This window comes from Myxocyprinus asiaticus, chromosome 44 (assembly GCF_019703515.2).
Source record: "Myxocyprinus asiaticus isolate MX2 ecotype Aquarium Trade chromosome 44, UBuf_Myxa_2, whole genome shotgun sequence".
Taxonomy (NCBI): Eukaryota; Metazoa; Chordata; class Actinopteri; order Cypriniformes; family Catostomidae; genus Myxocyprinus; species Myxocyprinus asiaticus.
This window is the reverse complement of record NC_059387.1, coordinates 2,640,863-2,665,309: the sequence shown is the minus strand read 5'-3', so window position 1 is coordinate 2,665,309 and position 24,447 is coordinate 2,640,863. Positions and strand designations below refer to the sequence as shown.

The 24,447-nt window shown below is 37.4% G+C and overlaps 1 protein-coding gene across 2 annotated transcripts in view; it reads left to right on the top strand.

Annotated features, from left to right (window-relative positions):
* LOC127434242 (amyloid beta A4 precursor protein-binding family B member 1-interacting protein-like) overlaps window positions 1–7,825 on the top strand; it is a 68,058-nt gene extending 60,233 nt beyond the window's left edge. For both annotated transcript variants that reach the window (XM_051686831.1, XM_051686830.1), the window contains exons 11-14: window positions 3,082–3,180; window positions 3,468–3,600; window positions 3,727–3,773; window positions 6,700–7,825. In XM_051686831.1, the coding sequence (XP_051542791.1) occupies window positions 3,082–3,180; window positions 3,468–3,600; window positions 3,727–3,773; window positions 6,700–7,233 (813 nt within the window). In that variant the 3' untranslated portion in view covers window positions 7,234–7,825. The remainder of the gene's footprint in view (window positions 1–3,081; window positions 3,181–3,467; window positions 3,601–3,726; window positions 3,774–6,699) is intronic.
* The last annotated feature ends 16,622 nt before the right edge of the window (window positions 7,826–24,447 follow it).

The following is a 24,447-nucleotide window of genomic DNA, read 5'->3' as shown; positions in this document are numbered from 1 at the left end:
TACAACTGCACAGATGACGACCAGCAAAATAGATAAATGGGGAAATCCCCCTTTTATAAACTTAAAAAACTTGTGTCTTCAGAGCCCAAATCCTTAAAAAGTGTTATTAGAAGAAATTATGTTAAACAGTGGTAACTATTTCATTCAAAAGATAAAACATAAAATAATATGTAGTTGGTGTGTTTTCAGTAAAAGCCATGGTAAATAGAATTTACAAATCACTCCTTTTTGTTTTTATTAGCATTTTCCATACTGTCCCAACTTTTTTTTGAATTGGGGTTGTCCCCCAAAATTATAATTTTTTCCATGTACACTTCTACATTTTCCTTGCAGCTCACTTAAAGGATTAGTTCACCTAAAACGGAAAATTATGTTATAATTTAGTCAGATGTCATTTGTAACACATTTGATTTTGCTTCTTCCGTGGAACACAGGAGATATTTAGCAGAAGCATACGAACCCGGTGCAGCACATAATTTCACGTTACCAGTTAGGGTACTTTAAAGGGGTCATGCCATACAGTACCTTCCCTGAGATCCACTTATAATGTTAGTAAAGGTTTTTTTGTTTTTTTCACCAAAATAGTCATAATTTAGTAATATATGATAATTTTCCACCATCTCTGGCTCCCTGTCTGAAGTGCTCAGTTTAGGCCTCAGCATTTCTTTTTAACTTCAGTTTCAAGATTTAAACATAACTCACACCAAACACATTGTATCCAAATGTATCAAACTGTTCACTCAAGCACAACAGCACCATAAACTATAAATATCAAACAGTCATGACATATTCATGAATGGAATTGTTACTGTAATGATATGCAGAGAAGAGAGAAAGACAAGGGATCTAAACACAGGCTTGGTTTAATGAAGACGATGGGGAAGGTGATACTATAAACATAGATGAGTACAAAGAACTAAATATGCACGTTTAACATTACATCTAAACATACATAAGGACCAACGATCAACCCTAAATACAACGGAACATAAGAACATATATACAAACAGATGACTGATGAGGGAACAGGGAACAGCTAAGGAAGATGGCGGGCAGGTGAGAGTTATCAGCAGGTGCATCCCGGGAAGTGTAGTCTGTGAGCACAGGGGAAAACTAAACAGACACTGAAGTGAACTGAAAGTGAGGGTGAAAAACATGAGGCAGTTCGTGAGTTACTTAAGGTTTTGTGGTTGGGTCCAATAGTGTTTTTAACTGCACCATCTTGCAATAACAGTTCCTTTGCAAAACTTGAATCATATTGTGACTGGTTCACAAACAGTCCACATTGAAATATGCTGAAGCTGAACACACATTATTCAATCCACGGTGAAACATACTGTAATGCTCAGACATAGTCCAGTGCAACATGATGAAACATGATATGCACACATATCATCCTGCACCGATGTGATCAAGAACTTTGTTAAACTTCAGTCACTATTTCCTGATGTTGAGATGTTTCAACAGAGGCCAAAGCATAGATGCTGGTCTTCACAGGTGCGACATCTCAAATCTTCCATCGTTTATTTAAAGGGACTTTCACACAGGCAGTTTAGTCCAAAACAGAGCACGGTTTGCATGAAAAGTTGGTAATGTAAACATTGTGTACAACTGCTGAATTACAGCATGCAAAGCACAGAGGCGCAAGTGTCGTTCACTCTGGTGTGCATAATGACACAAAATGAATAACAAACACAAAAATATAGCGACCCGCGTTGTGCTTTCCATCATGTGCACATTTGTGATGATGCAAGTTGATGATGTAAAAGCACCGGGGTTCGACAGAATCATTCATGAGTCTGAAACCAGACCAACACTGCGGGGGGAGCCGGGAACAATCACGCTTTGATTCGGACCGCAGCAAATATGCCCAGTGTGAAAACCACCTAAAATAGAGGAAATCCAAACATGCCGTTTTTGCAGCTAGGTTTAAATAAATGTTTATTTATTTATTATTATTATTGTGGAGGAAGTTTTAAGTTCTGTAATTTACAGTATGTTTTTAAAGATCAATGAACTCAAATGTGTCAAATGATCAAGGAAAATTTGATTTCTCATGTCATGACCTCTTTAATGTTTTTGTAATCTTTTTGAAGCTTAACCTTCAAGGGAACACAGACAAGTAGACTGATATAAACAGTGAAACATTCCAGTGATGTTAAATGGAATATTAGCACCCTTGGTCCAATCAGATTAGTGGACCCTGACTAACTGCTGTGTAATAAAATATAATCCAAATAAACATTTCTTCTAATATTGTTCATTTTCCTAAGTCTTGGCTGTTTACAGTTTCGAAACTACATAGCAACTTGGCACATTACAAAGAATGCGCAGTCACAGATGTGGGCTTATAGTCATTTTTAAAAGAAGCTCATCAGAATTTAGAACGGAACTATCAGTTTTAAAATAACTTTATTACCAACATCAACCCTGTATGACACAATCATATCTAATGTATGATTATGGCAATAAGCGGGTATATTGAGAAGCTGAACTCAATGCTTGGCTTGTGATGCTTTTCGAAGGTGTTTCTGGTTATGAGAATGATTATGTAGGGATAAGCTGTTTTTTATGTTGATGTCAAGCAATAGGGAAGTAAAAATGCAATCACATAAAATGGAAAAGATGAAGTAGACTCAAAACAAAACTTGGCAGAGCTCAAAGTCAGACTATGCTCTAATGGAAAAAGGGAATGGGTTTGTTGTACATTTTTTGTAATATACCATATTTTTGTCTTTATCATGTTCAAGTGCAAATTTCAGTTTGGAAGAAAGAGCTACAACCTTAATTGGCTAATAGAGGTGTGTTTGCAGTCAAATTTTTGATTTTTGTGTGCCATCTTCTGTATATACTATGCAACTGCAATTAAACAACATCAGTTCTACAAGTCTCTTCAACTTAGTCAGCAAAACAGTATCATATTAAACCCACAGAACAATACTTAGTGATTAAATCATGAGAAATACTGAAATGTTACTTCTCTGGGTATCTTGGCCTTGACATGTGTTAAAACATTTGTATAGCAGTATAGGGAAACACAAGTTGCTTTATGTTGATATGGTTATTGTGACATGTTTTCAGCATCCTCAAATCCAAAAAGAATCACAATACATCAAGTATCTGTGTTGTGACGACGAGTGGTCCATGACCCTTTGGGTAACTGGGATACGTATCGCAAAGGTGAGCCAAAACCAAGCAATCATTTACAAACCCTACTTCTTTTGCACAATCTGGGTAACATTTATGAAGCGGATGCTGATTCAATGATAAAAAGGCTGACAGCATATTACTAAGTGGCTGATGAAGCAAAGTTGAAAGACTTTATATGAACATTATGCACCAAGATGTGTCATTTACTGTGGTAAATTGGAGTTGAGTTTTGTGTTGGATTCTGTTATGAGCTATTTAATCATAGCCCTTTTAATCTGTTTTTGGTTTAATCCATTATGTTGTAATTGTTTTTATAGTATGGTAAGCAGTTATATGATAACTACAAGGCCGCTGTGAGGAAAGCCGCGGGTTCAGCAACGTGGATTAATCGCACCATTCAGGATAGCCCATCCATCTCTAATGCATCAACACCATCCCCCACACCTAAAGGTAAAGATAATGGAGATTGATAAATGCATATAAGTAGATTATACTTATAATTAAGTTGTAACTTGCATCTTTGTTATTAGTAGAGGACTTTGAGGAAATTTAGAAAAGTTTGTGTTTATTTTACAGCTAAAGCTGCAAATGGACATGCTCCCCAGCCCCCAATGGAGACCAAGGTACAACAACTCTGAATCTATCAGCTCTCTTAGAGGCCTTTCACATTGGCACTACAGTCTGAATCAGAGGATGGTTTCCATGAAAAATTTGTAAAATGAAAGCTGTTTTTGGGACCGGGGAGCGGACCATGGTACAGAACCCGAGACTGCCTGTAGGAAGTCCTTAACAAAAAATCTAGTATTCTGACAAATCTGCTGCAATCTTCCCTCTCATTATTTTCACATGCAAATGAGCTTGCAATTCACCTGAAATGTTTGCCAGAAGTTTGCAGCTCTTCACCATCAGTGTTGAACCTGCAGCAAACCTTTGGCAATGACAATGCCAGTTGTACAGAAATGCATCAAGGTTTGACATAATCATAAGTGATTACCAGACCAACACTGCGGTGGGTGACAGGAAAAAAATCGCCTCCGGATTCAGACCGCTGCAAATATAACCAGTATGAAAACCATCTTAAATTAGTCATTCAGAAAACGGGCTGGGGCCATTAAGCAAACACATAGCAGCTACTCAGAATACCATAGCAACTGCTTAGCAATACACTTAAAACACCCAGAACACCTAAGTAATCACCATCCAGTACACATTAGCAACCATATAACAACATGATAAAAGCCACTGAGAACATCTTTACAATAGGGCTGGGTGATAGGACGATGTAATTGGCTATCAACGATGTCTTACAAAGATCCCGATGCCGATTGTGAAAAGACGATGATCGACAATATTGGGAAATGGCAAAACCATGGATCTGGGAAGTCGCCAAATATATTAAACAGTGGCCAGGTTGTGAAACTAGCACCCACCACCTGCAAAATGCAACAAGGCTGAATCCAGTTTGCAAGCTCCTCATCCAAATGCAGGTATTTCATGCGTGGGTAATTTATAATTTACCTGCAACAAGTGGGTGACGTCTCGGAGTGACACATGATAAGAAATTCTGTTAGTCACAAAGACATGCGGTTGAGGAAACACCCTCAATATATTTTTAAGAACAGACAAAAGAAAAGCCATCATTGTTCAGAGGCGTACAGCACGAGCCCGTCATGTGGAACACACACATGTCGGCGTGCAGCAAAAGCCTGTCTCATGGAACAAGCGCACGAGACACTCTCTGTTTCATTCATCTGAAAACTGTTTGCAAGAATAATGTCATCTATGTATGAGAATGCTGCAAACTATCACGGGAGGTGCTGTGAGTTTAGTTCACTTTATTTCCACGCGGTTAGCATGCATTGTGAACGCAACTTCGCAAGTTCAGTAATATATATCTTTCTATTAAAGAAACAAAGATGAAAGTGATTAAATCATAAAATAATACAAGACACGTTCACCTTGAACCTAAAATTGAGTTCTATTTTCTTTTCTTTAGGCAGCATTAACTGTAGGCTATTACCAACATGCAAGACAAACACAAATTCAATAAGAACACATTTGGCAGCATTATTTTGGGAACACAAGGGAATTTATTAGGCTTTATTATTATGATTATTATTGTCTTTACATTTATGATTGTCTTTAATTCTTAATCTGTAGGCTATTAGTAATTTTCCACCTGGTGTCGTTGACGGATGCTTGCGTGATGGAATATGTTAATGTTAAGGTGGTTAAACAAGATTTTATTGCTTTTTTGTTTAGTTTAAAGTGCAATTTGAATTGTCTTTTGTTTATGTTTTTCATTTCAATAAATTAATAAATATTTTAAAGCTAAATCATTAAAGCAAAAAAAAATTTACTGACCCTCGGCAGGGGGTTGTACGATGTAATAGGATATTGCAATGTTTTTTAAGACGATTATCGATAAAATCATTTTTACATATCGTCCAGCCCTACTATACAACCACATGGCAACTTTTGCATAGGCAAGTATCTAAAATGTAGTTTTATATACTGTATTTCTGGAGAGAGTTGTTTTCATGTTATTCATTTTGAGTGTGTCAGAATAAAACTTTTGGCTTCCAAAAAAAATAAAAATAAAATAAAATAAGTTTTGGGTTGTTTTAAGCATATTGCTAAGTGCAGCCCTTGAGTCAGAATGTCATTCACTGCATCAGATAAAATATCAAAGCAAGTGACATCATATGCTGCTAGAGATTTCTCAGAATTAACTTTACTTTTATGAGCCATTTTTGCAATGACTTTTAACCAACTGGAGTCAAGGGCTGAGTTCGAAATGGCATGCTACCATACTACTCCTACTATTTCTGCCAAAGTCAAACATGGGTAGTATGCCATTTCGAACTCAGCCAAGGTGATTTGTTGTGGCTGTATGAAGTCATGATGTTCACAGGTGTATTTCATCACATTAATACATGTTCCATTAACATTTGACAACCAGACAACCAGTGTCCAAAAACTTTTGTCTTCATTTTAAACATTAGGCATTAGGCTTATCTATTGTTTTATAATTTCCAGCCAGCAAAACAAACTCTCTTTTGTCAAAGTTTTGATTTATTGTGTGCTTGTGCTATCATTCTTACTAATAAATGATGCATGCTTTCATATTTTGTTTTCTAATACAATGACATTCAGACAAGTGTGACAAAAATGAACATTGTGGCATCATTTACTTGCCCTCATGTGGTTTAAAACCCATATTAATTTCTTTCTTCCATGGAACACAAAAGGAGATGTTTGGGAGTATTTAAGTTTCATTCACCATTCACTTTCAATGTATCTTTTGTCCATACAATGAAAGTGATTGAGGCTATCATTCTGTCTAAAATATCTGTTCCATGAAAGAAAAATGGGTTTGGAGCAACACATGGATTATTAAATGATGACAGAATTTTCATTTTGTGTTCAAATACTTTTGGGGCTGCTCCATCATAATTCTGGATCTATACAGAAAGCTGTTTTGCTTTGCTTCTAATATCATCATTTATTTTGAGCATGTCAGAATGACACGCCTGTTTGTTTTTGAAGGGTTCTGGAAACCAAACATCATTTCCACCAAATCGACCTTTAATGGAAATCCTTCCGCCTCCACCCCCAGACCCTGCGTTTGTTCCTCCACACCCTCCTGCCCTTCCCACCACAACCAAAGGCAACAAGTTCCCTCCTCCACCTCAGTTCGCACAGTCGTCCTTCCCTCCTCCACCCATGGATGACTTGCCACCTCCTCCTTCAGAAGACCTTGAACTGCCCCCTGACTTTCTGCCTCCTCCACCACCTAGTTTTGTATCTTGTGGTGGTGGAGCTCTCCCTCCACCTCCTCCAGACCCTTTGTCCTCCCTTCCACCCGCACCTCCAGCCCTCCAAAACTCTGCATCCGTGGGAGGAGGGCCTCCACCCCCTCCACCTCCACCACCGGCTGCTGCCAACCATCTCGCTGGCTCCATTAGGAAAGTGGCTCCTCCTCCACCAAAGAGGACTACACCTCAACCATCAGCGCCCTCTGGTGGCGACTTAATGTCAGAACTGATGTCAGCCATGCAGAAAAAGCGCAGTCATCAATGAACTTGAAAAGAGAAATACTGTAGCTAATCGACTTCAGTTCCTCAGTCCAACAATAAATAACGAAAGCTCTTTGGTGTTTAAAGTTTTTGGTGTGATGGACAGACATTCTGGTTGATTTACTTAAAGATATTTGTGTTGCACCTCTAGACTAAAAATGTGTAAATATGTTTTCCTTACATGTCTAGTTAGGTTATAAACTGCAAGCATAACACAATTGTCCTGACAATGCACGACATGACAAGCCACACAACAAAAGCAAAAATGCTGCAAGATGCGACACAGCCCCAGCCAGTCACAACATATATCATGTGAATTACGCTTTTATGTGAAGCAGAATTTTGGACCAAAGAAATTTCACAGTGGACGGGAATACTCAGTGCGAAGCTGCAGAAATAGGAGCCAGGTGATCAACAAAATGTCCTGCAGCTTGTCACTTGTTGCGGTCATGTATGTTTATGACATAAACTCAGCTTTTATAAAGAGATAGCTTTTATCGCTTGTCACTTTATTGTGTCATGCCTGGCTAAGCTGTATCATCAATATTTTTTAGCACTGGAAATGAAATGTAATGAAAATAAAGGACTTGAATTAATTGTTTTGTGTTCCATTCATTCATTATGGATTGGCGTAGGATTCTGGAAACAAACACATCACAGACACAATGTTATATGATATGACATAATACGTTATATATGTACAAGGTATGTAATCAGACAACATGCCTTCACACGTCTAGGGTGACCGGGGACATCTGTCCCAATAATTGTACCATCGCTAAGCTCCACCCCCTTGGTTACGGTTGCTCGCTCTGACAAGCTCTGCAGAACTCCCTGTTGGAATGAATGGGAGATTGCCGTGAACAATGCAGTTTTTGGCAAACTATTCTCATAAATGGAATGGATCATATTATTGCGTGGGCTGGTATTAAGAGTGACATTGTAATGCATATTTATCTTATGTTTTTTGTAAAAGAAATGGTTAAATTACTCTGTGGAGACTGTGAACCATAATCAAGGCAAATGATTATTACAGTCACTTGAAAAAGAAAAACTTCATTTAATAGAGATTACACATCTAATAACATTAGTGTAAGTGAACAGAGCTGTTTATAATGTCTCATAACACACACATTTTTATGCTTTGAACTGTTTGTTTACTATCACTTTTACTACGACTTGAATCAATGCAATAATGAATTAAAGTTCAGTTATTAGCTTTAATTTACCTTGGGGAAAAAAATGTAGGAGTCGTTGCAGGTGTTATATATTCATTTGGGAATGAGGGCTGACAGTTTAATCCAGAACATGCTCTTCTCCAGATTTATTTAAAGATTATTTAAAAAAAGAAAGAAAAACACTGTGTGTATCCTCTCTGGGTAACTCATGTCACTATTTCACATGACCCGGAAACAACGTGTTTTACATTTTCGTCATTATTTTGATAAAATCCCGCTTAAAAGTATTCAAACACATATTACTTCAATAGGCTGTCATTAGAAAATAGCAAACACATGTCAGAGTAATGGCGGCAGGGCAACATTTGCTAAGACAAGATTGGTCAGAAACACTTTTATGGCGGGGCTTAGCAAAGGGTCAATTACTCTTCTCTTTTGTTTGATTGATATAAATAAATATAAACTGACATTGCTGTGATTTGTGCTTTTTCTATCACGAGAAACCAGGAGCAGTGTCATGTGTTGACCTGAGTAACAATTGCTTGGGCTAGTTTTTTTTTGTTTTTTTGTTTTTTTAACCCATTAATAGAACAGTAAGTATTATACTACCGTTCAAAAGTTTGGGGACACTTGCCTGAAATGTTTCTCATGATCTTAAAAATCTTTTGATCTGAAGGCGTATGCTTAAATGTTTGAAATTAGTTTTGTAGACAAAAATATAATTGTGCCAACATATTAATTTATTTCATTATAAAACTAAAGTTTTATTTAAAAAAAAACAAAAAAACAAAAAACAATGGATGACTTGGACCGAATAATTAAGAAAAGCAGCCACTAAGTGCCCAACATAGATGGGAACTCCTGTTTAAAAAGCATCCCAGGGTGATACCTCAAGAAGTTGTTTGAGAAAATGTCAAGAGTACATGTCTGCAAATTCTAGGCAAAGGGTGACTACTTTGAAGATGCTAAAATATAACACAGTTTTGATTTATTTTGGATTTTGTTTAGTCACAACAAAAATCCCATATTTCCATTTCTATTATTCCATAGTTGTGATGACTTAACTATTATTCTAAAATGTGAAAAAAATAAAAAATAAAGAATACATCTGTTGCTTCCTCCTCACAATGTTGAGATGTGAAATGATCCAGTGAGCATGTGTATAATTGCGCAAATTATGAAATAAATAAATAAATAAATGCTGATATTTTAAGTAACAAAATCTGCAGTGTTAGCACTCCTTGATGTACAGATGGCTCTAACTCTACCGATATAAGAACTTGCTCTATCTACACTTTGTAGTGTTAAATGTTGAATTGCCCAAACAGTTAATGAAATAAAGCAGGTGTAATAAACTATGACTGTGCAACAGGTTCACTCAACTCAAAATTAACTATTCCCTTGCTGTCACTTCCTGTTAGATTCTACAGGTCAAATCCAACCATTAACATATGGTCTTTTTTAAGCTCTGAAACAACAACAATACCATGTTATGTATACTAATAAAATACACATTTAATTTGAAACAGTTAAGAACAACTTAATCAATGTTGATTCATTTCTCTCTTTATCCCTGAAAATGTGCATGTGTGTATGTGTGATACAAGTTTCGTCTCTCTGGGACTTTCACTGTCTGTCCTGATCACCTGAGGAGTTGTTCAGTCAGCAGGGCCTCAGGTATTTTCACAGGTAAGTTTATAGATGTAGACGGGTCCTTCGCCTAAGCACCAGTTTGTTGTGCTGTTAGAGAACAAGGTATCTTGTGTATCCTGTGTGGAGTGGCTTGGAGTTTTTAGCAACTAAGAGCGATTTCTCCTTAACACCGCACCAGCATTCATTAGCACAGTGTATGATCTCACTGCCACCACCTTAAGCACTCTCACCCGATCATGTGCAATCTGAGATGGCAGAGCTTTAGCTGTTCGTTCAGAATTACTGTTGACTATTGAACCGCCTCATTTTGTGTATTACTGAAGAAGTATTGTATTTTGGCACCATTGATACCAAAGATTGCAACTTCGTACAGATGAGAAGTTCTACAGGGGACTTCCCACATGCCAGAGGTGCTGCCCTGCATGCCAACAAAGCAAGATAAGGGTCTTCTTAATTTGCTGCTGCCTTTTTAAAAGATATCATTTGTACACCCTTTTCAGCTTTGCCATTTGCTTACGGTGACATTTTACCCTTGTGCGACCCTGCGTGTTTTGTCTTCGCTATACACTATACATAAATACATTTGAATTTAAACCAACTGATCTCAGTTCAGGACACTATGGGCTGTCAGTAAAGGGTTAAACTTTCAACGCAATGAGTCATAACAACATGGCAGCGATTTCAGCGGAGTCTGTCTTTGGAGAAACGCCAACAAAACTACATCTGGTAAGAAACCTAATTAAAGGTATAGTTCATCCAAAAATTAAAATGTCTCTCATTATTTACTCACTCTCATAATAGGTGTGTATGACTTTCTTTCTTTACCAGAACACATTTGAAAAAAAAAAAAAAAAATAGAAAAATATCTTAGCTCAGTAGGTCCTTAAAATGCAAGTGGATGGAGATTTCTCTTTTGAAGCTCCAAAAATCACAGACAGTCAGCATTTTAATTTACTCACAATGGTGCGTTTGCGTGCTTATCCCAGATGTCTCAACCGAGTGGAGAACGTGAGATTACGTCTGTATCATGGCAACGTGAATACGTCACACGAGAGACCGCTTGGACTCCACCCTCTCGTAAATCTTACCCTCACGTTGGATTATAGTTAAAAAAATTATACTTAAATATTGATCTTTTTAGCACCAGAAATGATCTTGTCGCTTTAGAAGACATTAAGTTAACCGCTGGAGTCGTATGGATGACATTTATGCTGATTGTCTGTGATTTTTGGAGTTTCTAAAGAGAAATCTCCATTCACTTGCATTTTAAGGACCTACTGAGCTAAGATATTTTTCTTCAAATGTGTTCTGGTGAAGAAATAAAGTCATACACACTTAGGATATCATGAGGGTGAATAAATGATGAGAGAATTTTCATTTCTGGGTGAACTATCCCTTTAAGTTTTTACATTGAAAGCTGTTTGAGTCAAAAGATTAGAGTCTCTAGTTTCATTCAATATGCCATTTTGAGCGATTTATTGCGAAACGGCACGCTGTTAAACACAATGACCACTATAGTGGACTATATTGCTATTTTCCCCTTAGAAATCCTATATTTACTTTGCATTATCACATTGTGAATCAATGCTTTCCTCCAAAAGCTGAGGCCAGTGCAGACAGACAGCACACTAGAGGTTAAGTCATCCACTGAATAGGGAGCAAGGGAGCATCCTATAGCTTTCCTATACAGCTAAAGCCCGAAGTATACTTCTCAGACGTGAATATCGAGCGTCTGCGTGCAGGGTGCGTGACGCAAATCTCGTCATCAGCAGAGCGCTCGATCACTGTACATGCAGTCAGATTTTTCTAATTGCACGTCTTTGAATGTGCAGAATGCCCATGTGGCTGGAATTATTTGCACAAATTAGTGGATCCACAAGGTGGCAATACTCACATTTGAGCTGTTGTTGTCACGAGGAAACGCAAGAAGAAGATGTAATCACCGGTAGATAACGCCCATTGACATAGGGGCCATGGTTTGTTCCTGGCAGGCAGCAGATATCCTAGTCCCGCCCCCACCCTAATCCTAACCATATGGAGCCTGTAAGGCAGAGTAGCTTGCCAGGAAGAATGGGTGGCACCTTTCTCCTATTGCAGTAAATAAAAAGAGATGGAGGTAATAACAACAACAGTTGTGCACGCATGCGTCAACCACCTGTGTATGCGTGCACCGTCAAATGGAATATACTTTGACAGGCTCACGTTCGACTGTACGCAGACGCTGAGTGTTTGCGTCATATTCGAAGTATACTTTGGGCTTAAGTGCATTCACTCCAAACTTCCAGTCAAAAGTTCAGTTTCAGGCTGCAGATGATGTTTGGATCACTCAACATGTTTGGCAGACATGGAACAATGATAATCACTACATAGATTCAGCATTTTATAATGTATAATTTTATTTTAACATGATTGGCTGTGATTGGACAATGCTGGCCATTACTTGTATCATAGTTAATTATGCTAATTTCTGATTGGTAAAATGCTTCAGCACTGGCTATCACTTGTTTAACAGTGCAAAGAGAGAACACTGAGATTTTGTTGCCAATGTAGAAATAAATGTTGATACATAAAAGTCATATCAAGTTAAATACATTTTATTTGTACAGTTTTTTATTTATGCCTCTCCCAATACACATTGTTCCAATGCAGCTTTACAGAAAATCAGTTATAATGTCTGTAACGTCACCCTGTAGCTCAAGACTGGATACCCACTGAAGCTAAGCAAGGGTGAGCCTGGTTAGTGCCTGGATGGAAGACCTCCTGGAGAAAACTAAGGTTTCTGCTGGAAGAGGTACTAGGGATGCCAGCAGTGGGTGCTCACCTTGTGGTCTGTGTGGTTCCCAGTGCCCCAGTATAGTGACGGGGACACTATACTGTAAAAAAGAGCATGTCTTTTGGATAAGACGTTAAACTGAGGGCCATTTTAAAAAATAGTCAATGACTAACAGATACTCTTTCCCCTGAAAGTGAAACAAATCTGTTCCCACTTTTTCCCAGAGGTGTTGGGGAATTTCAGAGATCATGGGCTCTTTTTGTTGCTTGTTTTGATGAGTAATGCCTGTTGTACAATTTGCAATCATGTTGGTAATGCCTTTATTGATGCCAGGCTAGTACACCATTTCTCTTGCTAACCTCTGTTTTTTTTTTTTTTTTTTTTTTTTAGATGTCTTTAGTGTAGATTTTTGGAGGATTTATTTTCACAATGCAGTGGGTATCACAGTTTGCTGGGCTTTAAGCAACACGCCATCCACTACTAACAACATGTCCTGAAATAATATAACTTTGGGCATTCTTGTTTTTACCAATCACTCTCTATCAATTTAATGAACAGTACTTTTTGTTTAGTTTTACAAGTAAAGGAAAGAAACTGTTTTGCATATGTCCTGAAAGTAATAATAATAATAATAATAATAATAATAATAATAATAATAAATTCAAACTTAACTATTCATGATTCAAGTTTTGTGAGAGTATAGAATTGTGAATGCAGTACCGTAAATCAAACCAAATCCTTACGCCCTTTATCGTTTCTGTTTAAAAAAATAAAAAAAATCATATTTCAATAAAATACAGGAAATAAAATGTAGGTTTTTATCAAATTAATTGAAGAAATAATCAAAGATTAATCTATTATCAAAATAATCGTTACTTGCAGTATCAAATGTCATGACAGCATATTTTGCAGTGTGCCATTTTCTTTTGCATCAGTTTAAGTGTGCTTTCCCATGGCACGACTGATAGCACATTGTGATAACAGTATCGGAGACTCATCCCACATTGCTTCGGCCCCTAGGGGCAGTGGTTTGAATTTCAGTAAACACAGACTGAGTTAAGCTTAAGTACTTTTGACCTACTGTTAATGAATTTACAGTGAGATCTGTGTGCTTTTTTAGCCTTTTTTATTTTTAGCTGAGTTCATTTTAAATATATTTTTATGGTGCTTTCCTCATTAATAAAAACTAAAACTTAAAATGGTTTGCCTCCCCTACTCTCCCTTCCATTTAGTAAAAATTTAATTGAAAAACCAAAAAAAGTGTATGTCTCCTCTTGAATTTAGCTTCAAATAATTTTTATTTTTATTTTATTTTTTTTATTTTATTTTGTACAACATTTTTGCAATGTTGTAATATTTGTAAAAGTAGTTTTCATGTAATGATGATTTGTAATGTATGGCCACTTAAGTGATCAGGGCACAAAGAAGCCCTATGCAATTCGTAAGTATATGTTGTTCAAGAATGAGATTGAAAATGGCAACCTTATGTAATCAAGTCAAGTCATTTTTATTTGTATAGCACTTTTCACAACACACACCGTTTCAAAGCAGCTTTACAGAAAATCATGCATTAACATAAAATGAAACTGTAATATCTAAAAAGTCTTAGAGTCATCATTGCATAGTTTGATTAAATATAATTGTAAATTGTGTATAAAAATAAATAATTAAATAATAATTGTATTTAGAACCCCAGTGAGCAAGCCGAAGGTGACTGTGACAAGGAACACAAAACTCCATAAGATGCTGTTTAACCCTCTGGGGTCTGAGGGTGTTTTGGGCCCTGGAGAAGTTTTGACATGCCTTGACATTTGTGCTTTTTTCAGTTGCTTAAAAACATAGTAATGGCTAAAGTCTGATAACACTGTATTCAGCACAAACTGGGCTACAATAATATGTGAACAACATGTATGTACATTTGAGAAAATAACGTGCGTGGTTTAAAAAAATAAATAAAAATTAAGTCACTGAAATAAGGCCATATAACACATAGTAAACATTTGTTCACAAGACTTTTGAGAACTGGATCTTGTAGCCTAGAGTTTTTGCAACAAAATGATGCGAAAACAATCCTGATCACTCATTCATACAAAACAATATAGTCATATAACTTTTGTAAGACACTTTTAGTGTTAGAAAGGTCATATGCGAGGAGGCGTGGATGATCTTGAATATTGATGTGATTCACACCTGAGGAGACAAAGACCCCTCCCCTGAGAGAGAATGAATGTGATGAGACTTAATGATTGAATGTATTGTTTGTAGCTTATTCACAAAATCAAGTTTAAATTAAAAGTAATCTGACTATACATTTTCTTTACATAAAGACTTTACTTAAAAACTCCATAAGATGTTGGTTAATGGAGAAAAATAACCTTGGGAGAAACCAAACTCACTGTGGAGGCCAGTTCCCCTCTGGCTAAACAACATGAATATAATGCCAATATAAGTTATTTGTGTGCAGTGCAAGTCATGGTTTAAAATTAGTAAACTAAGTAAGTCTAAGGTCCAGTGTTTAAACAAAGATTTCACATAGATGCATTGTCCTTTGTTAGTTGGCTGATGAAGGCTTTTGTTGTCAATTAATTGATAGTCTGTGTATCCCATTTTAAGAGTGTAGTCCATCAATAGACAAAGGTGATGCAGGCAGAGACCATTGAGGTGCATCGCATCATTTCGGTGAGGTTCAGTGGGGTCCATCCTAAGTCCAAGGTTCAGGCAGTGGCATATGAAGTATCCGATGTCTTACAGTTGGAGTTGGCATCAGTTCATGCTCTAAAGTCCATTGTTAATGACTGAAGTGATGTCTAGCTAGCACTGGCTATAGTTTGTCATCATCACTCAGTGACACGTAGCAGTGGAGTATTACACCAAGCAGGAACGGAGCTGGATCTGGCCTGCTCTGGTAACCTCGGTATATGCCATTCCATTTTTTGCAGAGTTATAGATCATGATAGATGTTTCTAGTACCGGCTGACCTAACTAAAGCAGACTAATTGTGAGCTGATGGATAAACTAGGTGTATGCCAGGCTAAATAGATGAGTCTTTGGTCTAGACTTAAACTGAGTGAGTGTGTCTGCATCCCAAACAGTGTTAGGGAGACTATTACATAGTTTATTAGCCAAATAGGAAATGAATCTACCTCCTTTTGTGGATTTTGATTTTTTTAGGAACAATTAACATGCCAGAATTTTGTGATTGTAATGAATGTGATGGAATATAGCATCTCAGAAGATCACTTTAGTGCTGTGGAGCTAGACTATTCAAAGCTTTGTATATAGTTTCACTGTACACGTCACTGGACTTCCTGTTCCTGACTGCATGCTGCACGAGTGTTTGTAGCCTATTTAGCATTGCTTATTCTTATTCTCATACTTTTGATCCTTTGTCATTTTACCACGTGTTTTGGGTTTTTCCGCTTTTCTACTGTTTCATCTGTGTGTATTTTACCTGTTGCTGCTGGCGTCTAGCTCGAGTCTGTGTTTGTAGCCTGCTAGCTTTTTTATCATCGCTTATCTATCTGTTTTCAGCCTTTAATCCTCAACATCTGCCAATTTTCAGCATGCATCGGGTTTTCCCCTGCATTATTCTCTTATCGTGATTCAAGTGCGTGCATTTTCCAAGTGAATCCGCTTTCTATTTTTATCACGATTAAAATGCGTGCATTTTACAGCACACACCCGTTTGTTTTTCTCCTCTGTGTTACACGGATTATTGCATCCATCTCAAAGCACCGCTTATCAAGAACAACCATAACAACAAACAATTGTGTGAGGGATTCACATCGATCTAAAACCCTCACCACTCAGGAACAACCAACAACAACAAAAAACTGTGGTAAGTCATGGCATCCGCTTATTTCTTCCTGCATTGCATGTCACATGTTTACAATAGCCTCTTCTGTCAGCAGTGAGGGATTCACATGTGATAAATGTAAGGAATTAGGCTGACGGAGAAGGTTCATGAGTTAGAGGCACGCATGCGAACGCTAGTGGAGGTCAGTGAGAAAGAGAAGCCTTATATAAAAATTTCGGATGCGGGCAGTACAGAGAGCAACACACACACTTTGGTTCCGGCTGTAGAGCCCCCGCAGTGGGACGTTTGGGTGACGTCTCAGCGGCATACTTGCTCAGCAAAGCGACACCACTCTGCCATTCCTATTAGGGTTTCCAATTGATTCTCCCCACTCTGTGATGCACCCACTGAGAATCATGTTGAAAGAGCCCTTGTTATTGGTGATTCTATTTTAAGGAACATGGAAATAGAGACTCCAGCCACTATTGTTAAATGCATTTTGGGTGCCAGAGCATCTGACATCAAATCAAACTTACAAGTGCTGGCTAATGCTAAACATAGATTTTCTAAAATTGTTATTCACGTCGGCACTAATGATGACCGGCTTCGCCAGTCGAAAATCACTAGAGATAATGTTAAAGAGGTGTGTCAATTTGCAAAAACAACGTCAGACACTGTAATATGTAATTCCCTGCTTGTCGTGGTGACGAGGTTTATAGTATATTAGTGTCACTGAATGGCTGGATGTCTGAGTGGTGTCTGGAGAATAGAATAGGATTTATAGATAATTGGAAGAGTTTTTGGGGTAGACCTGACCTGCTATAGATACACGGACTCCATCCCTCCAGAGAAGGTGCTGTTCTTCTCTCTAGTAATTTGGCTCATAGTCTTAATAATGATAGTATTTGACTAACTGGGGCCCAGGTCAGGAAGCAGACAAACTGGCTATTCTGAACGTCTGCTAGCTGCCTTGAGACGTCACACAGGTCACATAAACTACAACACATAGAGACTGTATCACCTAGATATCATATAGAGACTGTGTCTGTTCCCCAAACTACCAAACACAAAACCCTCATTAAATAATTTAGAAATAATTTGATTAAGGTCAAACTTGAACAAAACAAACAAATTAAAGATAAACACCATATACAGGTAGGGCTACTAAATATTAGATCTCTTTCTACCAAAGCACTAAATGTAAATGAAATTTACATTGTTTGGATGTGCTCTGTTTGACTGAAACCTGGCTTAAACTGGATGAATATATTAGTTTAAATGAAACTTCTCCCCCAGGTTATTGTTATAAACATGAGCCTCGTCTGAAGGGTCAAGGAGGAGGTGTTGCTACAACTTTTACACATGCTTCAGTATATAGATTATCCGGGCCTTATTCTGATTTCCTTTGGGAATTTGCAAAATTTTTATCAGATCTTGTAGTCACTGTAGATAGAGCTTTAATTGTTGGTGACTTCAACATTCACATAGATAATGAAAATGACATATTGGGATTAGCATTTATTGATATTCTCAACTCTCTTGGAGTCAGACAAAATGTAACAGGACCAACTCATCGCCATAATCACACGCTAGATTTAATTCTGTCATATGGAGTTGATGTTGATAATATAGAAATTCTGCCGCAGAGCAATGACATCTTGGATCATTACCTCGTCTCTTGTATGTTGCGATCAGCTAATGTTACTCAATCTTCACCATGCTATCATTCAGGTAGAACTATTCTTTTGACCACTAAAGATAGCTTCACTAATAATCTTCCAGATCTATCTCATACATGCAGTAAACCCCAAAGCCTAGAAGAACTTGATGAAATAACAGAAAATATAAATACAGTCATCTCTAGCACTCTTGATAGTGTCGCCCCTTTTCGATTAAAAAAAATTAAAGAAAAAAGCCCTGCACCATGGTACAATGATCACACTCATGCTCTCAAGAGAGCTGCTCGGAAAATGGAGCACAAGTGGAAGAGTACAAAATTAGTGGTATTTCACTGTGCATGGAAGGACAGTGTCTGTAGCTACAGACAGACACTAAAAGCTGCCAGGTCAGCATAGTTTAGCAAACTCATAGAAAATAACCACAACAATCCTAGGCGTTTATTCAGTACTGTGGCTAAATTGGTTAGGAAAAAAGCATTGACTGAACCAGATATTCTGTCGCAGCACAATAGTAATGACTTCATGAATTTCTTTACTGATAAAATTGAAATAATCAGAAATAACATTGGAATTATGCAATCATCTGTCACAGTACCTCAGAAAACAGTGTCTCATAATTTTCCTCACGTGCAACTTCAATCCTTCGCTGTCATAGGTCATGAAGAACTAACAAAACTTATAAAAACATCAAAAGCAGCAAACACTTTGTTTGTTAGATCCAATACCAACCAAGCTCTTAAAATAAGTATTCCCAGTAATCTCAGAACCTCTTCTTAATATTATTAACTCCTCGCTATCCTTAGGACATGTCCCAAGAAACTTTAAAATGACAGTTATCAAACCGCTTATTAAGAAGCCACAACTTGATCCTGGAGAACTGGCTAATTATAGAAAATACTAGAAAAGGTAGTATCCTCCCAAATATGTTCATTTCAGGGGGTTCATTCAGAGAAATAGTATATATGAACAGTTTCAGTCAGGATTTAGGCCTCATCACAGTACAGAGACTGCACTTATCAGAGTTACAAATGACTTGCTCTTATCATCTGATCATGGCTGGATTTCACTTCTAGTGCTTTTAGATCTTAGTGCTGTATTTGACACGATAGATCACAACATTCTCTTGAATAGGCTGGAGAATTATGTTGGCATTTGTGGAGTTGCATTAGCATGGTTTAGGTCCTATTTAGCAGACCGCTACCACTTTGTCTATGTAAATGAGGAATTGTCAAACCAAACAAAAGTAAAGTATGGAGTGCCACAGGGATCAGTTTTAGGGCCTTTGCTTTTCTCCTTGTATATGCTTCCCCTGGGAGATATTATCATGAATCGTGGAATAAGTTTCCACTGTTATGCCGACGATACCCAACTTTATATTTCTTCAAAACCTGATGAGATTTCACAATTCTCCAAATTAGCAGAGTGTATCAATGAAATAAAAGATTGGATGGCCAGAAATTTCCTTCTACTCAATTCCGACAAAACAGAGGTACTAATTATTGGACCAAAAACCTCTAAAAATAAGCCGCTAAAATATGATTTGACTCTCGATGGATGTACTGTTACATCATCATCAACAGCGAAGAACTTAGGTGTTATATTTGATACTAATCTGTCCTTTGAAAATCAAATTACAAATATTTGTAGAACAGCATTCTTCCACCTAAGAAATATTGCTAAATTATGACGCATGCTCAGTTTAAGTTTAAGTCTAGACTAAAGACTCATTGTGAAGGTTGCATGGGAAAGGACGAGCCAGGAAGCAAAGACACCGTCAAAGTAAGGCTTTTATTTTCTACCCTCTACACAGCCTGTACACTCTCTCTGTTGTTTTCCTGGGTTCACTCAGATAGCTTCACCAATAACAAAATCTCTCCATAAACATAAACTTAAAAGACATGCAGCTTTTTGACATTCAGGACACACGGCAACACTGGACTGACGTGTCGTTCTCTCCCTCCTTTCTGACGGTGGCGTGGCTGTTTTTATGCCCTCTCCCCAGCTCACTGGAATTAGAGACAGGTGTTAGACATAATTTATCTCAGGTGTAAGCGCCCTTACCTTTTTCTCTCTCTCCGGATGGGCGCTCGACCATGCCCCCGCTGCCACACTCATCTATTTAGCCAGGCATACACCTAATTTATCCTTCAACTCACAATTAGGCTGCTTTAGTTAGGTCTGCCAGAACCAGAAACAATGATCATGATCTATAACTCTGCAATAAATTGAATGGCATCTATGCTAATATTATTTTATTTGTTTCCCTGTCTCAACCTCGGGACTCCTATCGGGTCACCAGAACCAGCCAGATCCAGCTCCGTTCCTGATTGGTGTTGGACTCCACTGCTACGTGTCACTGTGTGATGATGACTAATAGCAGCAGGTGCCAGCCAAACATCACTTCAGTCTATTACGATGGACTTCAGAGGATGAACTGATGCCAACTCCAACCATAAGACATGGGATACTTCATATGCCATTGCCTGAACCTTGGACTTAGAATAGACCTCACCAAAATTACCGGCCAGGTTGAACTGCGATGCACCTAATTGATCTCTGCCTGCATCACCTCTGTCTAATGATGGACTACACTCTTGAAATGGAATACATAGACTATCATTTAATAATCAGCCAACTAACAAGGACAATTGCATCTATGTGAACGTCTGCAGTTAATGCAGGATGAACTTCAAAGACATTAGTCATTAATCTTACAGTTCTTACAAAGTCTTTGTTTTAAACACTGACCCTTAACACTTAGTTTAATAATTTTAAACCATGACTTGCACTATACATAAGTAATATTGGCAAAAAACTGGCCCCCACAGTGAGTCTGGTTTCTCCCAAGGTTATTTTTCTCCATTAACCAACATCTTATTGAGTTTTGTGTTCCTTGCCACAGTCGCCTTCGGCTTGCTTACTGGGGTTATAAATACAATTATTATTTAATTACTTATTTTTAAACAATACACAATTGTATTTTGCTTTAAAACGATGTGTGTTGTGAAAGGCGCTATACAAATAAAAATGACGACTTGACTAGTTAACAGAATTTTAAAATGAATATGAAATTTAACAGGTTATCATTGTAACGATGATAAAATGGGGCTAATATGATCATATTTCTTAGTTCAAGTCAGCACTCTGGCAGCTGCATTTTGAACCAATTGAAGTTTATTTATTGAACTTGCTGGACATCCTCCCAGAAATGCATTACAATAATCTAGTCTTGAGGTCATGAACGTATGAATTTTTTGGCATCAGCAAAAGAGAGCATGTGTCGTAACTTAGCAATATTTATGAGGTAGAAGAATGCTGTTCTACAAACTTTGGAAATTGGATTTTCAAAGGACAGATTGGTATCAAATATAACACCTAAGTTCTTCGCTGTAGAAGACAATGTAACAGTACATCCATCGAGAGTCAAATTATATTTTAGTGGCTTATTTTTATAGATTGTTGGTCCAATAATTAGTACCTTTGTTTTGTCAGAATTGAGAAGGAAATTTCTGGCCATCCAATATTTGATTTCATTGATACACACTGCTAATTTGGAGAATTGTGAATTTTCGTAGGGTTTTGAAGAAATATAAAGTTGGGTATCGTCGGTAAAACAGTGGAAACTTATTACATGATTCCTGATAATATCTCCCAGGGAAGATATTATTAGATATACATAAGGAGAAAAGCAGAGGCCCTAAAACTGATCCCTACTTAACTTTTGTTTGATTTGACAATTCCTCGTTCACACATACAAAGTGGTAGCGGTCTGATAAATAGGACCTAAACCATGCTAATGCAAGTCCACTAATGCCAACATAATTGAGAATGTTGTGATATATCGTGTCAAAGGTAGCACTAAGGTCTAAAAGCACTAGAAGAGTGCAGCTGTGATCAGATGATACGAGCAAGTCATTTGTAACTCTGATAAGTGCAGTCTCTGTACTGTGATGGGGCCTAAATCGTGACTGAAATTGTTCATATATACCATTTCTCTGTAGAAATGAACATAGTTGGGAGGACACTACTTTTACTAGTATTTTCAACATAAATGGTAGATTTGAAATCGGCCTGTAATTAGCCAATTATCCAGGATCAAGCTGTGGCTTCTTAATAAGTGGTTTGATAACTGCCATTTTAAAGTTTCTTGGGACATGTCCTAGGGATAGCAGGGAGTTAATAATATTAAAAAAAGGTTCTGAGATTACAGGAAATACCTCTTTTAAGAGCTTAGTTGTTATTGGATCTAACATACATGTTGTGGCTTTTGATTTTTTTGATAAGTTTTGTTAGCTCTTCATGACCTATGACAGCGAATAATTGAAGTTGTTTGTGAGGAAAATTATTAAATACTATTTTCTGAGGTGCTGTTACAGTTAATAGCATAATTCCAATTTTATTTCTGATTATTTCAGTTTCATCAGTAAAGAAATTCATGAAGTCATTACTGTTGTGCTGCGACGGAATATCTGGTTCAGTTAATGCTTTATTCCTAACCAATTTAGCCACAATACTGAATAAACACCTAGGATTGTTGTGGTTATTTTCTATGAGTTTGCAATAATATGCTGACCTGGCAGCTTTTAGTGTCTGTCTGTAGCTACAGACACTGTCCTTCCATGCACAGCGAAATACCTCTAATTTTGTATTCTTCCACGTGCGCTCCATTTTCCGATCTGCTGTCTTGAGAGCATGAGTGTGATCATTGTACCATGGTGCAGGGCTTTTTTCTTTAATTTTCTTTTATCGAAGAGGGGGACACTAGCAGGAGTGCTAGAGGAGACTGTATTTATATTTTCTGTTATTACATAAGTTCTTCTAGACTTTTTGGCTTATTGAGAATGTGAGACCATTCTGAAAGATTATTAGTGAAGCTATCTTTAGTGGTTCAAAGAATAGTTCTAGTTGAATGATAACATGGTGTAGACTGAATGACATTAGTTGATAGAAGCAAACAAGAGACGATGTAATGATCTGAGATGTCATCGCTCTGTGGCAGAATTTCTATAGTATCAACATCAACTCCATATGTCAGAATTAAATCTAGCGTATGATTATGGCGATGAGTTGGTCCTGTCATTCCAAAAAAGTTGAGAATATCAATAAATGCTAATCCCAATATGTCATTTTCATTATTTATGTGAATGCTGAAGTCACCAACAATTAAAGCTCTATCTACAATAACTACTAGATCTGATTGAAAATTCACCAGAGTACGGCCTGGGTGATGTACAAACTGTAGCTAGGGCAAAAGATGACAGAAGTTTTTTATTTATATCTGACCGTGTCACATTAAGCATTATTAGTTCAAAAGACTTACATTTATATCCTGTCCTCTGAGTAACACCAACAATGTCACTGTAAATTGTAGCAACTCCTCCTCCTCAACCCTTCAGATGAGGCTCTTGTTTATAACAATAAACTGGGGGAGTAGATTCATTTAAACTAATATATTCAACCTGTTTAAGCCATGTTTCAGTCAAACAGACCACATCCAAACTTTGATCTGTAATAATTTCATTTACAATTAGTGCTTTGGTTGAAAGAGATCTAATGTTTAGTAGCCCTACCTTTATATGATGTTTATCTTTAATTTGTTTAGTTTTTTCTCAAGTTTGACTTTAATAAAAATGTTCTAAATGATTTAGTGAGAGTTTCGTGTTTGGTAGCTGGTAGAACAGACACAGTCTCTATATGATATCTAGGTGATACAGTCTCTATGTGTTGTAGTTTATGTGACCTTTGTGACATCTCAAGGCAGCTAGCAGACGTTCGGATTAACCAGTTTGTCTGCTTCCTGACCTGGGCCCCAGTTAGTCAAATATTATCACTATTAAGTCTATGAGCCAAATTACTAGATAGGAGAGCGGCACCTTCCCTGGAGGGATGGAGTCTGTGTATATATAGCAGGTCAGGTCTACCCCAAAAACTCTTCCAATTGTCTACAAATCCTATGCTGTTCTCTGGACACCACACAAATATCCAGCCATTCAGTGACACTAATCTATTATAAACCCATCACCACAATGAGCAGGGAGGGGGCCAGAGCATATTACAGTGTCTGACATAATCTTTGCAAGTTCACACACCTCTTTAACATTATCTTTAGTGATCTCTGACTGGCGAAGCCGGCCATCAT